This window comes from Sturnira hondurensis, unplaced genomic scaffold, assembly GCF_014824575.4.
Source record: "Sturnira hondurensis isolate 20B ecotype Veracruz unplaced genomic scaffold, ASM1482457v3 Scaffold0022977, whole genome shotgun sequence".
Classification (NCBI taxonomy): domain Eukaryota; kingdom Metazoa; phylum Chordata; class Mammalia; order Chiroptera; family Phyllostomidae; genus Sturnira; species Sturnira hondurensis.
In genome coordinates, this window is record NW_028095608.1 from 2,605,356 (window position 1) to 2,625,164 (window position 19,809).

General features: G+C 43.3%; 1 protein-coding gene across 1 annotated transcript in view; it reads left to right on the forward strand.

Annotated features, from left to right (window-relative positions):
- RYR2 (ryanodine receptor 2) overlaps positions 1 to 19,809 on the forward strand; it is a 389,249-nt gene that overhangs the window by 94,721 nt on the left and 274,719 nt on the right. The window contains exons 10-11 of the mRNA XM_037037343.1: positions 11,106 to 11,180; positions 18,886 to 19,042. Coding sequence (XP_036893238.1) covers positions 11,106 to 11,180; positions 18,886 to 19,042 — 232 coding nt within the window. The remainder of the gene's footprint in view (positions 1 to 11,105; positions 11,181 to 18,885; positions 19,043 to 19,809) is intronic.

Consider the following 19,809-nt stretch of genomic DNA (forward strand, 5'->3'; position numbering starts at 1 on the left):
TTCAGAATTTCTTCAAAGTTAATCATTGACTCACTTCGAGCCTCTTTCTCCTCATGGCCTGTTCTTGTGGGAATCAGGGTACAAAGTAAGACCATGAATAACATCAGCAAGGAAGTTACTAAGAGCAATCCCCCCAAAATTACTGCCCCCTTTGTATGCCACGTTCTCTTCCAGGAAGATGATTCCTTGAATTCCTTCCTTCCACGTCTGGACCTCGTCAGACAACATGGTTGGAAGAGGACGTGGCAGTCTGTCAACTGTAATTGAAAATGAAAGAAGATGAATAAGCTTTCATTCTGGAGGCTTGGAATTTGATGACCAGTTTTTGTTTTAAGGATGAAGTACTTTATATGGGGAGTCTCTCCTGTTGTACATTCTGTCTCTGGATTGTGTCTTATTACTTCGTCCATTGTTATGTGACTGAAGAAGTGTTCATACACACTCATGGATTAAACATGCACCAGCTGAATTAAGGCTGCCATACTTTTAATACACTTTAAAATGAATAAATTAGTGGAATATTATTCAGAGTTGTTATTTAGGGCCTGTGATTTGGAAACCAGTATTAGGAAAACATTTTTTGAGAACCATTATTTGTTAAGTTAAAGGAGATTTTGCCAGATAGCTCCTAAGTAGTTTTATTCATTCAATAAAAAGTTGCGACATGACTAGCATGTCCTGGGTGCCCAGATTATAGTAGCAGATGAAAAGAGGGACAGTTTCATTCCTCAAAGAGTTTACCTTCTAGAGGAGACCGGCCAGCAGAAGCACAGGCGGGCTTATATAAAGGCACACTGGTGGTATTGGTAAATGTGGTAGGTGATGATAGGCGTTCCAGAGAAGGATGAGAGGAGGAAGCGGAGAGGGTTTCTGTTCACAGGTGTGTTTGAGAGAGAGGGAGGGAGAGGGGGGAGGGGCGGGGGCAGTCGGGAGGGAGCGCTGTTTCTCTTCTGCAGCTCGCCAGGTGTTACTAGGCGCCAACTTGCTCTGTCTTGTCACTGTCACATGCAGGGCGGTTAAGTCACTGTTTCCGGCAATATCTGGGAATAAACGGTGCATTTGAGACTTTCGAGAATGTGACTCAGCAGGCTTCTGCCGAATGTATGCAGGAAAACATTTTTTGCCTCTGTGCCCCTTTTAATATTATGATGATTTAATGAGTTTACTTGTAAAAAATTGATGAGGCATGAGCTGGGTTTGATTAATGAATTAAGTGTCTCAGTCCGGCTTAGATGCATGGCTTGTGTCTGGGAACACCATCCCTGAAGGATTCGCGTGTGCTCAGTCCCTGCCTGGGAGGAAGCTCCAGGGCCGTTAGGGATGACCTCAGTGCCTAAGGCCTCTCTTCCTGCTCAACCACCCAGGTCCCTGCCAGGCTGTCTCTACACCTTGTTGGCCTGGGCCTGGGAATGGGATGGATTTGCTAAGTGGTTTTTTAAAGATCTTGTATATATATTTATTTTTAGAGAGAGGGGAAGGGAAGAAGAAAGAGAGGGAAAGAAACATCAATGTGTAGTTGTCTTTCATGCGCCCCCACTGGGGACCTGGCCCACAACCCAGGCATGTGCCCTGACTGGGAATCGAACTGGTGACCCTTTGGTTTGCAAAACTGCACTCAGTCCACTCAGCCACACTAGGCAGGGCTGCAGAGTGGTTTTGGTGGAAATAGGATGTAAAGGAGAGCGATTTTCTCTTCTTTGCCTCTTCTGCCTTTAGGGAGATTCACCCTTCTCCCCAAACTTGATGCCACCTGAGAGCAGATGCCCTGGCCCTTCCTCAGCCCCGTCTCGTCAGGTGGTGGGACTCAGCAGGGGCCACACTCAGGGGTGGCCGGGTGAGAAGGCGTCACAAGTCTGAAGGAAAGGATTGGAAATATTCCTGGGAGTCTCAGTAGAAATAAAAAAATAACCAAGGTATTTGATGCACTTAAAATGAGTGAATTGAAAAAGAGATAGTGGATTAATGATCAACATTAAGAATAAAAGGAATCTCCTCTGTTTTCTCAATGAAAATTTAAGACCATTTTTACTTGTCCACATTTAGGTTATTTAACTTCATCTAGATATAAACAACATCTTTGGGGATAAAAAGACCTTTCTCATTTTTAATTTCTAAATGCCTTTCTGGGTGCATTGTATTCTGTAGGGAGTGAAAAGTGAAAGAAACAAGCTGTGTTTTGCCATTTTTCCGTCTAGTCCTATGTACACGAGTCTCTTCATACTGAGCAGATAGAGGGATATTAATGGTTTTAATCCAGAACGACTAGTTTATGTTTTGTACAGATGTATCACCTCAAGACGCACCTGTTTGGCTGTGCAGCAACCCAAGAGCAATGTTGTTGCAAAGTGCACTCCCAGGAGAGTGCACAATGCTGCTCTGGCCCACTGGGCAGGCCTTCCCGGTCCCAGCAGTCCCTGTCAGGCTCTGACGGTGGCTTTGGCACCTGCCTGTGGCTCAGCTGGGCTGTGGACACTGTTGCTGGCATGAACAGGGAAGGCGGTGGTAGGAGCAGAAACTCGAGCATGAAATGTGTAACTGGAACTTTTAGCATTTCACTCTGAAATGACTGTGTAGTCCTGGATCTGCTTTCGAGTCACTCAAACTGAGACCTCTTAAGGCCCACTGCGGGGCTTGTGTGCTGCGGGGATTTGGGCGTGTGATGGGTCTGGAATCTACTAGGGCATCCCCTTCATTATGGAACTAGCAGTCTGTCAGGTCTCAACAACACTGCATTCAGGATGAGTGGATGTTCCCCAGGGAGAGGCCAATCACCACCCTTTGAAAAGTTAGGCTATAGAAAACAAGCTTGCCATTCTACTCTTTGAGCAGGACCAAGTGAGGCAGGAACCTGTGGGTTTTGGAAGAACATGGGCCCTGCATTGTGGACCACTCTGGCTGATGCAGAGGGCTGTGGGGTCCCCCACTTGTATCACTGTGCTGAAAGATGGGCTGCTTGTATTTTGGGGATGGGAAGAAAACCACCTACTGCGTCAGCTTCCCCACCAGCAGGAGTACAGAACGCCTTGAGGGTGAGTCCCCCACCTGTGGCAAGAGGCCTCTCTACTGGGAGCACCTGGCTTCAAGTCACCGCCCAGGGAAGGCCCCTGAGCCCCAGCAGGAGTCCCAGCCTCTTCTGTCTTGGGGATTGCAGTGGCTGAGGGACTAAGGAGGGGACAGAGGGACTGGAGTTGCAGTGGACACGACCAAAATGGTAGCACAGGACTCAGCAGAGAACAGGCACGTTAGGAGGGGGTTCAGGACCCTTGGGGTAGGTGAAGCTGACAAGGACCAGCCCATCTTGGAGAAGAAGCACTGGTCTCTCACTGGGAAGTGTTGTGTGAACTGCAGGGTTTTGTAGGTCATCTCCGTCAAGCTGAGGAAGTTCCCCTCTGCTCCCAGTTTTCTGGGTTTGTCAAGAATGGATGTTGGATGTGGTCCAATGCTTTTGCATTTACTGATAGGATATGATGATTTTTATTCTTTAGCCTGCTGCTGTGATGGATTTTATGCATGTTCAGTGGTATTGTAATTAATAATCTCATGTGTACAAAATAATCATTTTTGCTACATATATTGATGATAAACATTTCTTTTGAGATAAAAATGGTGAAGATTCTGTGGATACCAATTTTGACTTTTATAACCTATTTTATTGAGATTTCAAAAACACTGACTGTAAGTATAAAAACATTCTTAAAGGAGAATTGAATTCTGTCATCCATGATGCATTCATCAAACATTAAGTTAGGAAAAATGACTAATTCTGATACTCTGTTACTGTCTTGCATCACAGTAACTAACATACGTTGATAAAGCTATTTTCCTCCTTACTGAGTTCTGCGTGAGCACGCCGTAAGTGTTTTCATTGCAGGTCAGTCTTCAGAGGCCTGCAAGCCACTCCTTTGTTTTTAACCTGTGTAACTGATTCACTACCAGAATTGGAGGGGACTGACTGAGTTACCTTTTCTTACTGTTGTGTTCTATTTGGTGTTTAGCATTTGTAACATTCTAGCCTCTTTCTGGACAAAAATGAAGCCAGGATACATGAAAAAATAGAACTCCGGTTGCAATGTCCCTTCCTGCTTTGAAATCACTGGGAAAAACCGGAATCAGTGGTACTGTGGTGATAATCGACCTGACATCTGTTCAGTTTTAAAGTAATATGGGGGGGACCCCAAAAACCCAGAATTTATTTATAAAATATTGTGTATTATTTCATGTTTTGAACGTCAGTCACCTTCAGAGTGCTCTCCGTTTGATGCAGTACACCTATTGAGACTTTTTTCCACCACTCAAAACAATTTTGAACTCATTGATTTTGATGCCTTTTAGTGCTTCTGTATTTTTTGTATCACCTCTTCCACAATGGCACAGCATTTCCCTCTGAGGACTGTTTCCATCTGGGGAAAATCAGAAAAGTTGCTGTGGGTGAGACGGGTGAACAGGGAGAGTGGGACACGGAGATTGTGCTGTTGTTGGTCAGAAACTGCTCAACACTCGGCTCGGTGTGGGCAGATGCACTTGTAAATCATGCATTGGGAAATGGGCAAACGCGTTGAGTCTTCAAAAGAAATTTACTGAAGCTGAACACAGCCTCTCACAACAATGCCTGCTGGTGCACCGATACAGAACACTCATCTAGTGGGGGGAACCCTGTCCTACAAGGGGCCTGCCCTCCTGAAGATAATTCTGAATTTGGGGATTCCACCCTTATATATTCACTCCTTTACACTTCCTTATGTTGAGGCAGCACAGGTAGATTGAAAATGACCTCATGATTCTTTTCAGAATTTAGATATAAAACATTTGTGTTTCTTATACTTCATCGATCAAACTGAAATGTTTTTGATATGAGCTAAGTGCTCAGAAGTATGCTGAATGCATCTAAAATTATCTTGGAAGGGAATATAATGAATCACAATGTGAATGTAGTTTCATGTTTAGAAATATGATTCAAGCTAGATAAAGTCAACTTCCTAATGATTACTTATTGTAATGTTTAATTTTGTGTATCAACCTCATTGGGCTGGGAGGTGCCCAGATACTTCATCAAACATTAATTTGGGTATTTTTTTTAGGGTGTTTTTGGATAAATTTGACATTGAAATTGATAGACTGATAGAGCCCATTGCCCTTTCTGGTGTGGGTGGGCCTCATCTCATCAGTTGAAAGCTGGAGTGGACCGAGCTGCTGACTCTTCCATGAGTCAGAAGGGACTCCCCCTGCCTTTGTGCTGCCTTTGTGCTGCCTTTGTGCTGCCTTTGTGCTGCCTTTGTGCTGCCTAGGTGCTGAGACCTCGGTTGTTGTCCGCCTTTGGACTGGCACTGAAACGTCGGCTCTTTCAAGTCTGGAACCCGGTGTCACTCTCTGGATTGGACCTCACCCACCAGTTCTCCTTGGTCTGCAGCTTGCCCCTGGCAGACCGTGGGGCTTGTCAGCCTCCATGATTGCATGATTTGTATGTGAAGTCTAAGACTACAGAGATAAATAAAATACTTTATTGGTTGCATAGAACCACTGGTAGCAAAAGGAATGTGTAAACCATGGCTGATAACATGCAGGAAGCAGGCCATCACCTTAAGAAGAGGCTAGCGAGGAGGTGGGCTCAGTTGTGCCTTCATTTTCTACGTGGTTGTCCCAAGCAATTTTATAAGTTAGCACTTCCTATATGTTTGATGACAAACAAGTTCAGCGAACAACATCTGTCCTTAATGTCCCATCTGGAAAGGTGGAACATAACACCCCCACCATCATCATCCACCCACCGAGCCAACATTTTTCCCGAAGGCTCTTCCAGGTGGTCGCGTGGGCTCTGTCCTCCATCCTCCCTCACTGGAACCCAGTGGGAATCAGCTTCGTTTACCTGTGAGGAAACGAGGTACCCAGAAGTTAGGTAACTTTGCACAAGTCCATCTGAGGAAGTGGCATCTTCAGGAAATTAATAACCATCAAATGTGAGAGCGACTTAGTACCTTTTCCATCCCTGCAAACTGTGAGCTCACACCTGTGATGCCCCCAGTGAAGGTGCCCATTGGCTTCATGTGCAAGGAGGTGGGGACCTTGTGGGTGGAGGGTGCCCTCTCCAGCATTGGATCATTTATTATAAATTGTTTCATGATTCTGTGCTGAGGTCCACAGATCGGAATTGTGTATTCTGTAAACTTTCTTTATACCTGTGCCAACAGTCCTGGCTGGTGTGACTTGGTGAATTGAGCACTGGCCTGCAAACCAGAGGGTCGGTAGTTCAATTCCCAGTCAGGGCACATGCCTGGATTGTGAGCCAGGTCTCCAGTAGGGGTGGATGAGAGGCAACCACACATTGATGTTTCTCTCCCTTCCCCTCTCTCTAAAAATTAACAAATAAATCTTTTAAAAAATCCTATGGCAATATCTGGGGAACAGTCTGGCTGTGAAGAGCTCGTAAGTGCTTGGGCTTTTCTTAGTCCTCTGGTGCTGGATTTTCCTGGGCTGCGGGTTTCTGAAGATGAGCTGTCCCAGTCTTCGAGGGGCTTCTTTATGCTGAGAAGTAAGTGATTTGACAATTGGAATAAGACTTAAATTGTATTTTGTAATCAAAAATGCAAAAAGGGCTCACTGCTTTCCTTTCAGTGGAGGATATCATAATACCCCTGAAGAGTGGAGATGATGACATAATAGGGAGAATTGTACTTGTTAAAAGAAAAACCTGAAGGGGCCTCTTCAGGCTGTTCTGAGCCTGAAATACCCGTAATGGGCTGCATTGTACGAGGGTGACGAGTCATGTGGGCGTAAATTAGGGCTGGGGGCCTGGGGTCGTTGAGACACCCCGAACAAGGCACACACTGCACACTGCTGGGTCTGAGGTGCGAGGCTTTGTAAGACTCCTGGTGAAATGACAGTGACTTTGACTGTTTCTGATTTGTAGCTGGGAGATACTTTATACATTTTTGTTATAAATGATATGAGTGGCTAGTTACCTGCACAGGTGCCGGTACCTTTTCATGTCCGTGGGCCTCCCCTTGAATTTCGGTATCTTTCCTGACGTTTGTGTTGAAGTCTCCTGGGATGACGAACTCGAAGCTGCTGGTGTCTGTTTGATCGCTTAGCGACTCTGGCTTCCTTCGGAGTCGTCCTGTTGCTAAGGGCATTTGCTGAAAATGATCGCTTAGTTGTGTGAGTTTAAATTTGGTCTCTAAGACCACTTGGTAAACTAGTTGGTCTTCAAACAGTTGTGTTCCTGGACTCGTGCTTCATACTGGAGACAGGTGGCAGGGACAACGGACAGTCCCTTCCTAGGAAAGGGGCCTCTCTCCAGCTGGGCCGATTTCCATGTGTGTCTGAATGCCCTTCGTGCCGTTTTCGAAGGCCTGAGTCCAGTACTCTGGGTGGTGATCTTATGATGCCCGTTTCCAGTCTGACGTGGCCCATGAAGCCATGAGGAGCCCACCGTTTACATCCTCCTGCTCCCACCACATGTTTCCATGGGGATCCTGTGTGACGGCAGGTTCCCCAGTCCCGACAGAGTTGTGCCTGGTCATCAGATGCTCCTCCCCTGCCCGGGAAGTGGTTTAAAACTGTAAAGAGAAATGATTAAAGGCAGAAGTCCCTTTTGGGGAACAAGTAGTCAAGAAAGTCAACCTGATAAAACTAAAAATACTTTAGGTAGGAAGGGGAATTCAACTTTTGCTTTTATATCTTTATTTTTAGATATTTTCCCCTAAATTAAAAATATCATAAATTTCTACTTATATAAGAGATAAAAACATTGTCAAATTCAATCAATAAAGGAAAAGTTATGAAAGTGAGTAAAACATTGGAATAATTCTCCTTATATTTTATTATGTATAATATGTACAATTTTACGTAAACATGTATTTATGCTATTTGTATCTTAGAATCCATTTTATGTTGTTTTTCAAGCTCAATTCCTTCATACTTTTCCCCATGTAATTAAGAGTCAGAGCTTGGTGTTCACGATTCAACAACCTTCTTCGCCCTCAGGCAGATGCTGCTTCCGCATGTGCACACACACACACACACACACCCCCCGTACACAGGTCCTGGGTCTGAAGTGACTTCTTGTGCAGAAAAGCGCGTGTCATTTGCTTTCCTGTATCTTCCTTATCTTATTTAACACACCAGAGGCTCTCTTCCTCTTTTCATTTCTCTTGGTTCATTTTGTTCTCTTTTTTTCTCTTCAGACAGCTGTTTAGTTCCTTTGTTTTCATTGTGTCTTCTTTAATGACTAAGGGATTGCAGGCTGAAACTTCACATGCCCCGTGAGTCACGGGTGGTTATGAAGTGTCCTTTTTACTGTATTCTACACAGGGTCCAATTTCTGTTTTCTCTCTGACCTGCGAATCATTTAGGAGAGCTCCCTTAGTTTTCCAAGTTGTTATTTGTTTTGTCTTTTTAGTATCTATTTCTAAATTTTCTTGATTATGATCAGGAAATGTGATGAGTAAATATCTTTACTTCTAAAAGAATGTGATAGCCCTGGCTGGTGTTGCTCAGTTGTTGGAGCATTGTTCCGTGACCGAAGAGTTGAGGGTTAGGGTTCGATTCCCAGTTAGGACACAGACCTAGGTTGTGGGTTCGATCCCCAGTCTGGGTGTTTATAGGAGGCAATCAATTGATGTTTCTCTGTCTTCCCAGTTGGTGCTTCTCCCTTGCATCGGTGTTCCTCTCTCTGCCTTCCTCTGTCATGGAAAGCAGTGAAAAAACACGCTAGGCAAGGATTAAAAAAAAATAAAGGAACCTGAAAAATTTTCTTTGTGGCCAAGTACAAGATCTTTATTAAAGTTCTGATAGACTTAAACATCTCTATTTGTGTGTGTCAACCTTTATATGTACACACACCTGGGCAAACATTGCTTCTGTTCTTTGTCGTTCATTATTTTTCAAGTATGGGCCCAGAGATCCTGGTTTCCTGGTCAGTGAATCGTCTGTGTGTTGGCGGGGGGAAGGGTCACCAGCTGATTCTCACATACAGCCGATGCTAAGCATCCCGGCCCTGATGAAACAGTGGTTCTGGCCCCGTGGAGCGGCCATGTCAGCCCTGCTGGGGGACGCGCTAGAAATACCAGTGCGCGGGCCTCACCCCGTTCTGCTAAACCGGGAAGCGCAGGGTGAGTCCGGCCCCCACTGAAGACTGAGATCCCTCTCCAGCAGCACTCGACACGGAGGGTGGCTTCATGGGAGACATTTGGGAATGTCTGGAAACTTTTTTGGTTTCACAGCTGGGGTGTGGGACAGGGGTGGCTTCTGCTGGCATTTAGTGGTGGAGGCGAGGGATGTGGTGACTGCCTTCTGGTGCACAGCCTGGAAGGACACCAGGGTGCCTCTGAGACACAGACAGACCACGGCTTTCCAACCGGGCTCCGCACTCTGACCAGCCCGGGGAGCCATCACTGACTCTGCCTCCAGACTTGGTCATGACGAGGCCACGACATGGGATTTCTAAAAGCTGTCCACATGACTACATTCACAGCCATGGTTGAAAGTCATGGACACAGGCTGTTGACACAGCTAAAACCCTCAGGTTGCGATGGACAATCAGGATGGGCCTGAACCTACCGATCAGCTTTCATACAAAAAGATAGACAAGTGGCCATTTTACCTCCTAAGGTGAAGCAACAGGAAGACAAGATACCAACTTCTGAACTTGCCCCAAAATCAGACTTCAGCTTGAACAAGCTTCTACACTGCTAGATCTAACTACCAATTTAGAAGTTCGAGTTAAATGCACTGAGAACAGGTTATCAGGAAAATCAGAGTATAGAAAGTACTCCAGGATGGGTGACACCAGTTTTATCAGCATACCTCAAGAAGGGAAAACAAAGGAGAGGAAGGGAATACTGTGCGAGAGTAGAAGAAATTTATGACATCTAACCAATTTGTGCATCTTGTTTGGATCTCGATTTCAATAGCAGACGATGTTTTTGAGATAATCAGGAAAGATGGATCACTGAATGGGTATTTCATGAAAACAAATTACATCCGTGGTTTCAGGTCGTATGTGGAGGGATGACCAGAGGCTCTGGGAGACACAGGACAGGCTCTGTGTCGGTTGGTGTTGGAGGGGCGTGCGGCCGTGTGGGGTTATCACAGTGTTCTCTCCATACTTCTGCGTGTGAGGGCAGTCTGCAGTAAGAACAGGACGAGAAGGAACATGCAAGTAGGTGAGAAGAAGGGCAGGTGGGACTGGTGCCAGCCAACTGCCGTGACAGGAGGGGTTTCCAGTGCTGAAAAAGGCCCACTGGGGTTGGGGACGAGGGTCACTGATGGTCTCGGTGGCATCTGCTTCATGCAAGAGTGAGTCTGGAAGCAGGATCAGGGCGCTGAGCAGAGGGGTGCCGGAGAGGGAGATGCAGCCAACACGCTGTGGCGCTGAGGGCCCAGGGTTGGGGAGGAGGAGAGAGGTCTGGTGGAGCAGGGGACAGGGAGACTCAGTTTCCTCAGACGGCCGCGTGGGTGGCACCAAGGCCTGTTTGGGTAATGCGAATAGTTACTTTGTGCCACTGGCAAATGGTTATTATGAGGGCTTTGGAATTTGGGATCTGTGTGATGAACATTCAGATAAATTTTCCTTCTTGTGTGTGTGTGAGTTCTTGTTTATATTTTGGTTTTATTTATACTTCTCTGTCTTTTATCATATTTTCAGATTGTTATATTAAAATATTAAAAATGGTTTCTCATATTGTTTTAAAATGTTTTAAGTATCTAGAACAAAATTTAGACCTGTAAATAATTATATGAATGTTTTAAAAAAATAATATACTAACCTACACCTAAAGACATAGCTGAGTAATTTTATGGGCCCGATTTAAGTGAGTGAGTGTATTCTCCACTGGTGGTGGGGAAGGGGGTGGGGGAGACAGCACGGGGACGAATGAGGTGGGGGGAATGACAGGGGATATGTTAACGTCCACTGTTTATTTAGGGCAGAGTTATACTGACCCCTCTCAGTGTGTTTGCTTATTTTTATTTCCAGCTCTATTGTCTCCTTCAAAAAGTATGACTCGTGAGTGTTTATCCAAAGCTTTCCATTTGTTTTTCTCTCTTAATTAGCTTGGAAAGGAGAGTCCAGGAATGGCATATGTTAAAATCAGGCTTTTTTTTGACAGGACCGTTCATTATGAAGGTGGAGCTGTATCTGTGCACGCACGGTCCCTGTGGAGACTAGAGACTCTTCGAGTTGCGTGAGTAGAGTGTCTGAATGCAGCCTAAGTGTGTAAGATGTTTCTAGTGCTCCTGATGTACTGTGTGTGAAATGTACTGTGTGTGGAAGCCAGGGGCTTCCACAGACCAGCACATGAAGCCCTGGGAGTGGAGCGTTTGCCTCCCCTCCCTCCGCCTCTCTTATTTTCCTTTATCAACCTCCATTCACCAGGTGGTAGGTAACCTGCTTTTTGTCTTTAGCCTTGTTGTTTTTCGTAACATCCTCACACCCGGTCTGTGCATCTCCCAACACGAAATGCTGCTGGGACTGTGACATGGCTTTGGAGGCACAAGCCTGTTGTGCATTTCAAGTCTGGCAGGCTCCGGATTGAACCTTCTGAAAGCACATGCGAAACAGAGGAAACCTGGACACGAGCAAGAGCGATAGATCATTGCTGGCAGTTGCTGTTTACTTACAAATAGCTTAACAGATGAGTGGGCAGTGTGGATGGTGATACGAAGTTGCTTTGTATTTGTTAAAGAAATAAGAATTTATATGTGTGTGTTTTTATGTGGTGATTTCCAAAAGCTGTTTAGAGATCGACTTTTAGTTCCTTTAAATAAATGCAATATTGATAATAAAAGTGTCATTTTGAACTATGTTTAATAGAACTAAAATAGATTGAAAATGATTATGAGGTTTGGTTCTTTGCCTAAAGCAGTGTGTTTTCAATGTATTTGTTCTCTACTACAGTGTACTTTAAAGAAATTACTGATTTAGTATTATAGATTCCATGGGTGGGGGTAAGGAACAGTCTAAGTATAGAATAGCTATTTTTGCTGTTGATATTGTGAGGTCGATGCTTATCTGATGATGATTCAAGTATTTTGCTGCTCTTCAGTTGTTTTCGCTTATTATCCTAGACAATAATTTTGAAAAACTTTGTATCTCCTCGAATATGTTAAGGTAGGACATAGGACTATTTTTATCACTTTAAATAGACACACAGAATATAACTTACAATATATTATAAGCAGTGACATTTTAAATTAAAATGGTCACATCATTCTTTTAAAAGTATACCTTGACTCTAAGTATTGCTGTGACTTAGTCCCATTTTATGTATTTACAAATACTTTGACATGGTCTTCTTTAATTTTAAAATTATGTATTATTCTTCTTTCTCATTAAAATTGTATTCATGTGACTCTCCCATGACATAATTTTATCCCAGTCATGCTTATGTTTATAAAGCTTTTTCTGCTTACTCATACAAAAATATGTATATAAACTGAATTTCTTTTTTATATTTCCTATGATGTGTGTCTATAACTTCTGTCTTAACCCTGTTAATTATTAATTGATGCAACATTTCATCTATATAAATAATTGATCAGATACACTTAAATATTATAACATCTGATAAACATTGAACTTAAAGTTAAAATTTATTGGAGGTACATCTTTTAAAGAGGGAAAAGAAGAGACAGACTTATAAAGCAAAAGAAAGAAAACTAGTTTTTATGTGCTTCATAAATTATTCAGTGTGTTTAGGGAAGGGGTTTGTGAATATACAGATGTATATCCTTTAACTTGTGTATTATACAAATGACAGCTAATTAGAGAAATGACAGAGTCAGTAAAAGTGAAGTTTAGATATCTGTTTCCTTATGAACAGAATCCAGATTTTTAAAATTTATAGATACACCCACCATTCATGATCATGTGCTTGAAGGAATGAATTTTTCTTGAGCAAATGAGGTCCTAAATCTTGATTTTTAATTTATATTCATTTTAAATTATATTTTAATGATTATGCTATTACAGTTGTCCCAATTTTCTCCCTTTGTCCCCCTCCACTCCCTCAGGCAATCCCCACACCATTGTTCATGTCCATGGGTCATGTGAATAAGTTCTTTGGGTGCTCTGTTTCCTATACCTGTACTTTACCTCCTTATGGCTATTCTGTAACTACCCATTTGTACTTCTTAATCTCCTCACATCTTCACCCGTTCTCCCCCTTCACTTTCCCCTTCCCCTTCCTGTCTGGCATCCATCAAAACACTCTCCATGTCCGAGATTCTGTCTCTGTTCTTCTTGTTTGTTTAGTTTGTTCTTTAGATTCAACTCTTGATACATGTATTTATTACCATTTTATTCTTTTGAAGATAGTTCTGATCTTTTTCCTTTTCTTAGATAAGTCCCTTTGACATTTCATTATAATAATGGCTTGGTGATGATGAACTCCTTTCGTTTTTTCTTGTCTGGGAAGCTCTTTACCTGCCCTTTGATTCTAAATGATAGCTTTGCTGGGTAGAACAATCATGAGTCTGCATCCCTATGTTTCATGACTTTGAATATTTCTTGCCAGTCCCTTCTAGCCTGCAAAGTTTCTTTTGAGAAATCAGCTGACGGTCTTATGGGAACTCCCCTGTAGGCAACAAACTTCTTTTCTCTCGCTGCTTTTAAGATTCTCTTTGTCTTTCACCTTTGGCATTTTAATTATGTGTCGTGGAGTGGCCTCATTGCGTCCAGCTTGTTTGGGACTCTTGGTACCTCATGGACTTCTGTGTCTATTTCATTCATCAAGTTAGGGAAGAGTTCTTTCATTATTTTTTCAGGTAGACTTCCAATTTCTTGTTCTTTCTCTTCTTCTGGCACCCCTATGATGCAAATGTTAGAATACTTGAAGTTGTCCCAGAGGCTGCTTATACTATCCTCACTTTTTTGGATTCTGTCTTCTTGTTGTTCTGTTGTTTTTTGCTTGTGTTTCAAACCATTGATTTGATTCTTGGCTTCATCCACTCTACTGTTGTTTCCCTGCAAATTGTTCTTTTTTTCAATTAGTGAATCCTTTGCTTCTGACTGGATCTATTTTATCCTGTTGAGGTCCTCAGTCCTCACTAAGTTCCTTGAGCCTCCTTATAACCAGTGTTTTGAACTCTGCATCTGATAGATTGCTTATCTCCCTTTTGTTTAGTTCTTTTTCTGGAGTTTTGATCTGTTCTTTCATTTGGGCCCTGTTTCTTTGTCTCCTCACCTTGGCAGCTTTTTTGTGTTTTTTTTTTCTCTATGTATTAGGTAAAGCTGGTATGACTCCCAGCCTTGGTAGTGTGACCTACTACAGTAGGTATTCTACAGGGCCCAGTGGCACAGCCTCTGTTATCACTCAAGCTGGGTATATGAGGTGTGGGTTGAGTGCACCCTTCTCTTGTAGTTGAGCCTTCATTGCTGTTGGCAGGTCAGTAGGAGGAACTTCCCCAGGCCAGTCGGTGCAAAGACTGGCTGTGACCACTGACCACCAACCTCCGCCCTCCGTGGAGGACCAGCTGTGCAGGGGCAGGGTGGTAGTTCTCTGATGCAGTCTATAACTGTCCACTAGGTGTGTAGGTCCCCTGTGTACCTAGTGGACAATTGGCTCTGAGATTTCCTGTGTGGTGCAGGCCATGGTCAGCCCCAAGCTGTGTTTTGCCTGGGTCACCTTACCTGGGCTATAAATCAATCAGATGGCTGCTGCTTGTGTTTGGCTTGGAAATTCCCAGGTGAAGCCAAGCTGTGAACCTAGGATCGCTGCTGCTTGTGCCACACAGGGGCTACTTAACAAGAAGTACAGGGGCCGGGCTCACTGAGACCAGCTGTTGCTTGTTTGAGAGCATTTAGGAAGTTGTGAAGCATGAGCCAAGACCAGCCATTCATATGGAAAAGTCTCTGTTAACAGCTTGTGTGGGTCCATAAGTTGGGTAGGATGGAGTCTTGGGATCTTCGGAGCAGAGCAAACAGTTTTTGCCAGGTGATGGAGTCTCAGATATGGCACCTACCTGCTGGCTCTGTGGTTCCATGACTGTCGGGACAGGGTTCAGAAAAGGGAAAGTGGTCTCTCCCTGCCTTTCTGTCTGGGAGGAAGCGGTCCCCCAGCTCTTGCCATGATGCCAGATACTTCAGTTCCTCCCTGTATGCCACTGGTGCCTTTTAAGCTGCTACCCCAGTGTTGGAGCTCTGAGGGAGTGAATCTAAGTATGTCCGTATGTGCCTCTTTAAGAGGAACTGCTTGGGACTCCAGAATTTTCTACCACTGACTCAGTCCCTGCTGGTTTTGCAGCCAGAAGTTATGGGGACTTATCTTCCTGGCGCAGAAACCTGGGCTGGGGGCCCCACGTTGGGGTGGGACTCCTCGGTCCCGAGATATCTTTTCTGAATTTTTATCCACCACATGGGATGCTGGGTCAGCCTGTTCTGCATCTCTGTGTCTCCTACTAGTATGGATGGGTGTGGTTTCTTTAATTCCATAGTTGTCAGACTTCCATTCAACTGGATTTCTGACGTTCTGAGTGATGGTTATTCTATAATTTAGTTGTAATTTTGATGTGGTTATGTGAGGAGGTCAACTGTGTTTACCTGTGCCACCATCTTGACTGGAAATCTGTGTCAATTTTTAGATTTAAAAAAAAAAGGAAGAATGAGGGCTTCTGAACACCGAGAAAGTCTTCGCTTTTGTTGTGAGCAATATTGATGATGAAGTGTAATTACATAAATCCGATTGTTCTACACACCTCTCTGTTTCTCCTCCATAGCCCGATGCTTGGTGTTAGAAACAGAGAGTGATGTGTTGGTTTTACCTTTCAGTGGATGGTTGCTGCATCGAAAGGGCCCGGCCTCCTGGGCAGCCGGGGTGATGGGGCCTGCCTGTCACAGCATGTCTACAGTGACATGTCACAGTGTTCGTGTCTCTACTGACTGCCCCCCAGAGCCCGGGTGACAGGGGAAGGCAGGGGATGTGGCAGCAGAAGGCAGAGCAGGTGGTTTGTCAGCTATTTAAAAGGTGAAAGACAGACTTTTTGTTCTGTTCTGTGAGGCTGATTGGTACCATTTCACCTTCCTGTCTACAGTGGGAAAATAGGAGGTACATAGGTAATGTGTCATTATTTTAAAGTTTTTTTTCGGATTCTGCTGAATCTTTGAACTGCTTGGTGTTTATTGTAAAAGTACAAATTAGATTGCATTTAATTTACACTTCTAATTATATGCAATGGCCACATAATCACTCATTTTTTATACTTAATAATGATAATCAAAGATCCTGCTTATGTTTATTTATTTATTTATTTAAAGTATAGTTTTTTGGGCTTTTAAAATATTTTATTTATCTTAGAGGGAAGGGAAGGGGGAGAGAGAGAAATATCAATGTATGGTTGCTTCTCGTCGGTCCCCTCCTGAGAACTGGCCTGCAACCCAGGCATGTGCCCTGACTGGGAATCGAACCACCATCCTTTGGTTTGCAGGCCTGCGCTCAATCCACTGAGCCACACCAGCCAGGGCATATGTTTATTATAGAACTTGATTTCCAAAGGTCATTAGTTATGTTATAGTAACTAGTGTTTGGGATGGTCTACATATTTTTTCTTTAATGAAACCCCAAACTATATATTTGTTATAATTACAAACATGCAAATAAATTTAACATTGTCAAAAGTTTTTCAGTATTATGAACATTTTTATAGTTTTTAATATGAGGAGTTAAATGGTATTTAACCCTAGTATTTTACCCTAATGCAAACTAGTAAGAACTTTGTAAGTAGGATATTATATTAGTTCCTGTAATGGGAATGATCATTGCAATGAAAAATATGCATTATGTATACTTCAAATTCTTCTTTCTTACATTATAAATAAGTAAAATTAGAGGTTGATGTATTGTGAAGAATGACTAAGTACTCCTCATTCCTTTGAGGTAATTTGAAGTAATTATAAGTAATACAGAGGGACTGGTTTTCTGTTACCATAGGAAATTGCTTTTTTTATCTATGTTATACTACAATTTTCAGTTTTTAGTAAATATTATTTTCTTGCCCCTTGATTCTTCTGGGCTTCTCCTCTTTTTGTTTGGGCCATGGGTATATGAGACCAGGTAATGCGAGTGCCCATAAGCTGAAGCAAATGTGCTTAAACATCACAGTGTTTTGCTAGTAAGTGGTCAAATTCATTCTATTCTAACAGAATCCCCTTAGTGACCTGCAAGGAGCCCTGTTACAGAGCTTTGACCATGGTATGCAAAACGCCCTCTAAAATTGTGGTGAAAAGCATGTGTTTGGTCAGAATTTTGGACTATTTGAAAATGAGGTTGTTTGCTGTGATGATTGAGTCATTCTTTGGGAAAATATATTCAAATGCTCCAAATCATGAAAATGAATATTAAAAGTAATTATGTTTTTCATAGCATTTGCAAAGAATACACTTTAATTTTAGAAGAAGGGAATAAGTAAATCTTATTTATTATCTGACTAGAAATGCCTTAACATGCTCTTATGGTAAAAGAAAACTTTAATTTTATTTTAAGATAACATGGGGTTATTATCAGGGTTTATTGCAATCCTGTATTGGCACATGGCTATTAATTTAGTTGGAGGACTTGTCCAAAGTATTTGTCTCTATAAACAAATTCATGTACAGATGAACTTACTGCAATGTCGTGGCACTGTAAATTTTCAGTGATAGTTAAAAATGAGTTTAGGAAAATAGCGTGAAATGACTTACAGTTCACTAAAAAAGAACAAAATTGCAAAAAAATACGTTCAATTTGTAGACTACAGTGGTTTTTAATGACTCTATATTAAAACAAATTTATTCATTGACAAAATCATCCTTGAAATGATGATCGAAGTCCCCCACATCTTTACTTTTACTTTTTGGATTGGTTATTAGTGACCGTTGCGCACATTCCTTTTAGAGTTTCCCTCTCCTCTTTCTAAAGCACCTGACAGTGCGCCCCGTATGCTTCACCTCGAGTTGTCTAAACACCAGCGCTGCCCCCTCTGTCTCCCGAGATTTTATATGCATGGGAATTCTTTCCACTCATTTATTCCTAGTTTTTAAAAAATTGTTTGATTGCTAGCATGTTTTTTATCAGTGGTAAGAGGCTGTCCTTGCTCTGAGAGGTGCCGAGCTCCCTGGAAGTCCTGTGTGTCAGAAGCAGTTTCCGCTCAGAGGCGTGGCGAGTCCAGTCCGAGGCTCCGACTCGCACGGCCGTCAGTCCTCGCCACCCTGGGTGAAGCGGGGCTGGCTTCTACCTTGATTTGCCTTTTCTACCCTACCTCAAAATCACTATTTTTAAGAGCAGATCTTAATGATCATAACTTTTCTTTTTATATTTTTTCTGTAACCTTAGTTTATATTTTCTGTTTATTATATATTTTTCCTTTTGACCTTCTTTATAGTTTTCATTTTTTTAGTTTGTCTTTTTTTGTTCATTGGTTTTTAATGAGATACTTGATTTTTAATGTTAAATTTAAGACATCGGAATCTGTTTCATTTCTCAAGTAAATTATACTTCAGTTTATATATATGAATTCCAATTGATCATGATTAGGTATTGACTGTCCCACTGTCTTTGAAGTCTGTGCAAACCCAACAGAAGTTTTTAACTAGTAAATTCTGAAGTTACATTCAAACTTGTAATTTCTATACCTGTGACTAGCGAGTAGAGTGTAGGTGGTATCGCACTAAGTCAGGAGACCTAGAGTTAAGTTTCACTTCTGTTTACTGTTAGTCACATACGCTGAATGTTACCTCATGGTCCTGATGCCCATCTCGTCTTGTGAAGGGACATTAGTACCACCGCCTCCTGAGGTGTTGGGGACACGCCCAGGGCAGCTCAGGCAGAGCCCTGTGCTCACGCTGGCAGGCGCAGTCCGCTGCTGTCTGCCCTGCAGTGTGGCTGCCGTTGGGTCAAGCTGGCCTGTCTCCGTTAGGTGGAGTGGAAGCCACATAAGATGGGGCCAGCCTTTCCGACTGCGCCACGTCACAACGGGGAAGTACCTGAGCCTCCTGGAAGACAAAACCCTCCTCCTGGTGGACAAAGAGAAAGCTGATGTGAAGTCAACAGCGTTTACCTTCCGGTCTTCCAAGGTAAGACGTAAACCTTAATGTTGGATTTCCTGTAAGTAACGCCAGCCCGTTTCCTCTGATGTTAGAAGTGTAAAAAAATTGACGAGAGCATGGCTGACATGCGTTTCTGAATTACCAGCTTCTCTTCCATCCATTCCTCTCCAGTAAATCCCACCTCCTCAACCTCCGACCCCGGCCCAGATGCCTCACCTGGTCCCCAACTTATACCACGTCCCCCCAGCTCCTTTCTGTTGACTTTGCTCTGCCCATGCATGCGGCTAGCGCAGGGCTTGTGCTGCTGGGAGTGTGGCAGTAGAGCTCGGCAGAGCCTCTTCTCAAAGGTGCAACGCATGTCCACTCCTGACCCCTCTTCTTACATGACCACTGGTCGGGACAGAACCTCCAAAAGTGCCACTGGGTCCTCAGGGGGACTCTCTGTGAACCAGACGGTGAGTAGCAGGGAGCAGTGAGTGCATGTGAGTGCTGTTGGAGGGCTAGCCTTTCGCTTGGCACCTGGCTGGTTCCAGTGCACCCGCCCGGTGCAGTGGGTTCCTAAGTGTCCCCAGCAAGACAGTGCGCTGTGTCTTGACAGTGGGCTGTGTCAGCAACAGCTCAAAGTCACAGGTTCAACTGACAAAGGCCAGTGTGGACTGCATTCATTTTTTCTCATGGTTGTATATTTCTGTCCTTAATTTAAAGAAGCTTGTGAGATGGGGCATAGTGACAGGAACGGTGTTTACTGGCTAATTTTGGTCTTGGAAATACTACTCTTTACTCCCCAGTTGTAG